The sequence below is a fragment of the Coffea eugenioides genome, chromosome 5, assembly GCF_003713205.1.
Source record: "Coffea eugenioides isolate CCC68of chromosome 5, Ceug_1.0, whole genome shotgun sequence".
Classification (NCBI taxonomy): domain Eukaryota; kingdom Viridiplantae; phylum Streptophyta; class Magnoliopsida; order Gentianales; family Rubiaceae; genus Coffea; species Coffea eugenioides.
Window position 1 is genome coordinate 10,866,737 of NC_040039.1, and position 3,890 is coordinate 10,870,626.

At 29.6% G+C, this 3,890-nt stretch overlaps 1 protein-coding gene across 1 annotated transcript; it reads right to left on the reverse strand.

Moving 5' to 3' along the window:
* Positions 1-348: 348 nt before the first annotated feature.
* LOC113771162 (heavy metal-associated isoprenylated plant protein 41-like) lies at positions 349-1,744 on the reverse strand. Its single transcript, XM_027315776.1, has 2 exons — positions 1,542-1,744; positions 349-718 (listed from the first exon to the last, which is right to left on the reverse strand). The coding sequence occupies exons 1-2, from the start codon at positions 1,742-1,744 to the stop codon at positions 349-351; spliced, it is 573 nt and encodes a 190-aa protein (XP_027171577.1).
* Positions 1,745-3,890: the final 2,146 nt, after the last annotated feature.

The window sequence follows — 3,890 nt, forward strand, 5'->3', positions numbered from 1 at the left end:
TATATTGTTGTTTGCATTTATCCATTTCGCTTATTTTGTTTGATGCTATTAGGATTGTATCATTGTATCCTAATTACAGAGCAATTTATAAAGTATGAGTTTTGTTTGTTTAGACTGTGCTAGAAGAAACTTTTGTTCTATTTCAGGGCCCAACGAGGGCAAATCCCACATGCAATACATGAAAATCTTCTTCTTTTCTTTTTGGACAATTAATTAAGTTTTCCAATTCCAATTTACACATTCCACCATAACATCAGTGTAAGGAAGCAGAGTCTATGATATAGCCAATAGCAACATAGGATTTCCAGAAATTAACCATCCTTTTATTAGCAATAACCTAATAAGCCCTCAAATTTGTAGATCCTCCACTGTGGTTATAATACAAGTGACTTCACTGCTGGCACTGTCATTCACTTCGCTGCCATCACTAGTCTCCACAGCACTCACTTTCAAAGTGAATTTGTAAGTGTAACATGCTTTCAGTGGAAATTTTTTGTTACAATTTATGTTGCCTCCTCTCTTGTTGTGGTACCCTGGATAGTTCTCCTGTCTAAATTCAACTTTGTCTTTCAGTTGTAAACCTGCACATTCTGCTAGCTTCTCAACTTCCCATGTGTTGTAGGGATCATCATCCCTAACAGTTACATGAATTTCACCTTCTTCTTGCACCATTTCTTTGGCTGTTTTGAAGTAAGCTGCTATCAAATCTTGGTGCATCCTGTAATTTTGTCATCCCACCCCCAAAGGAGCCAAAAAGAAAGTGGAGAAAAGAAAATAGCAAAGATTACTAATTAAGTAAACAAATTACATGCAGATCAAACTAAAAGGGCGAAAAATGGCTGGTTAAGTACAATGAATTAGAGGCCTTTTATAGCCATTTGGCAACTAAGGAATTTTTTGTTACCCATGTCATTTTGTTCATTGGACGAGATAATATAATATAATATATTCACTCGGTATAGTAGCTTTCCTCAATGAACTATTCCAATCGATACTTGGGGACTTTTGTTTCTTCACAATACTTGAACATTGGTACATTTATTCAGAACTTAAACAACTTACTTCCATTTGGATTGACCTATTTTTCAAAAATAAGTTTTTCAAATACAATGTTACAGTAATATATAAATAAAAATAATTTAAAAAATATTTTATCCATACAATATATTAAATATTCAAAAAAAAAATCTATAGTAAAAGTTTTTAATATACACTATTACAGTAAAATATTTCAAAAACACACTAAAAAACAGCTAATCCAAACGAAGCGATAAAGTCCATCTGAAAAACAATAAACCATTGTTATTTGCTTAAGATGGAGGTCTATTTCATGAGCTAGCTCGAATATCTCGAAAGGGCAAAATACTTAGGCCAATGACCTGTAATAGCAGTATAAGGTTTGGTTACAATAATACGACAACTGCAAAAGTCACAATTTTCCAAGCAAGTTAAGTGACAAATGCAAAAGGCTTTATAGAGGGGACAAAAAAAAAAACTTCAAAAGGCTTCTGTGTGCTTAATCAATAGAAATCTTCACTTACCGAATAAGAATGGAGTCTCTTTCATGCAACCAAGAATAATGCCCTGCGTGCGGAAAGTTAAATAGTATGACATCAAATTTCATTTGCTTCAAATCTGGATGCTCGTTCATGTTGTGTACATCAACTTCATACAAAACTAGGCATCCCAATTTTTCCAAGTCCTGCAGATGTGCTGTGCTTGTCCAATGCCTCACCGGCAACATCTCTATTAATATAAAAACAAAAATAATGTGAAATGAATGCCTAAAATTAAACGCAAATTCAGTGTTGCTGACAAATCACTAATGCATGCATGCCCATTAAATTGAACCCTCTCAGTCGTTTTTGGCTTTCAGAAACTTAGTTTAGAGAAATAACTGAAAACTAATAAAAATCAGGCAAAGACTTGAAGAGAAAACAGAAAAAGGACCGATGTAAGGAGTATATGCATTAGTTTCTCTGTCCCTAATTTATCACACATAAAAAACAAAGAAATGGAAACAAATGAAATACCCATAACTACTAATAAACCACCTTTAGTATGAAGACATGTTGCCACCATGTTAGCAGCATTGCGAAAGGCTTTGGCTAAACAAGCAGAAAATGAAAAATCTCCTTCACCTATTAACAGTATCTTATGGGAACTGCTATAGTGCTGAATCCATCTTTCTTTTTTCTTGTTATTATTCATCTCTCTATCTCTTAAATTCAAAGGTCAGCCTCTGAATGTTTGTGCTTGGGGGGAAAGAGCTGATCTACTCTATATTTCAGGGCCCTTTAATTGAACTCAAATGTTATGTACTGAAATCAACATTGCCCATTGCAATTCCCAAAATGTTAAAAAATTTGTGTTGGAGTTAAGATATAGGGGCAGACAAACGTTCAACTTCCATACATTATGGTTCTTGTAAGTTAACTTTGTTTGTTTCAATGTATCTACCACGTACCCAAGTCAGATTTTCAACCTACGATTCAAATGATACTAGTGATACTTAAGAATTTACTTTAATCAATCTTTTAATGAAAAACCAGGATTAATTACATCTACCTCCCTTATGATTTGGCCAAACTACTAGTGGAACTCTTGAGCAGTAAAAAATAACAATCATCAGCTTTCACTTCAAAACATTTTAACAAAAGAACAGTTAGTTGACTAACGACTGTTATTCACAATTATTTATTCAAACATAAAATGCTATTTTATACAATTTAATATACTAATTGTAAGACAAACATTAAGATTAAACATATTAAAAATGGTTATCTATAACATCTTGATAATTAGTTTCAAGCAAATCTTAGCCCGTATTTCAATTATGTTTAATCTAATGAATGGTGAAAAGTCAACATATAAGTGAAGGAGATATATTAGGAAATAAATGCAATTAAATATTTGATTCTTTCATGACTAAAACAAATTTTAAAATCAAACTAATAGATGATAAACTTATTATTCGGTCAAATTATTAAAACTAAAGAAAAGTAATTTGGAAGAACTTTTACAATCCAGTGTTTATATGAATATTATTTTGGCCTAAATCAAATTGGAATGAAGAGAGTATAAAAATTAATAGAATATTTTAGGAAAGAATGACTATTTATACAATTTCAATGGATTTTTTTAAATTTAAATGGACTTATATGAGTAATATGCTAAAATTGTGTAATATAGATTCATTAAAAAAATGAAAATTGTCAAAAATTTAGAATTATAAATAAATAATCAAGTATAATAATAGAGATAAAGTGAGCATAATTGAAAAAAATTAAGAAAAGAAAAATTGTACATAAACATATATAAAGTAGGAAATTATTAAATTGAAATTTACTACAAATAATGAAGTATAGAATGATAAAAAAAATTAAAAGTTTGACCATATTTTAGTAATGGTAATAAATAATCAATGTAATTGCATGTAAAGTAGGGAATTGATAAATTAAAATTTACTATAAATAAGGAATTATAGAATAATAGGAAAATTTGAAAGTTTTTCCAAATTTTAGTAATGGTAGTAAATTATCAATCCAATAATAGGAGTACAGAATATGATTGTAGAAAATTAAAATAGGAAAACTATTGACAAAAAAATAAATTGAGGCATAAATTATAAAAACATATATAAAATAGGTGATTAATTGATTTTTGAAATTTACTATAAATAAGGGATTAAAAAAGGACTGTAATTTATTGCCATCGAGAACAGATAAAAGATAAAATTTACCAAGAAACATAAGCAAGCACAATTTTTTTCACATGGCAAAAAAAAAATTTCATTTGATAAAATATAGCTAACTCAGCAATTTACCAAAATGGGAAGTGAATGGGGAATTATATATATATATATATATATATATATTCACATAGATGAA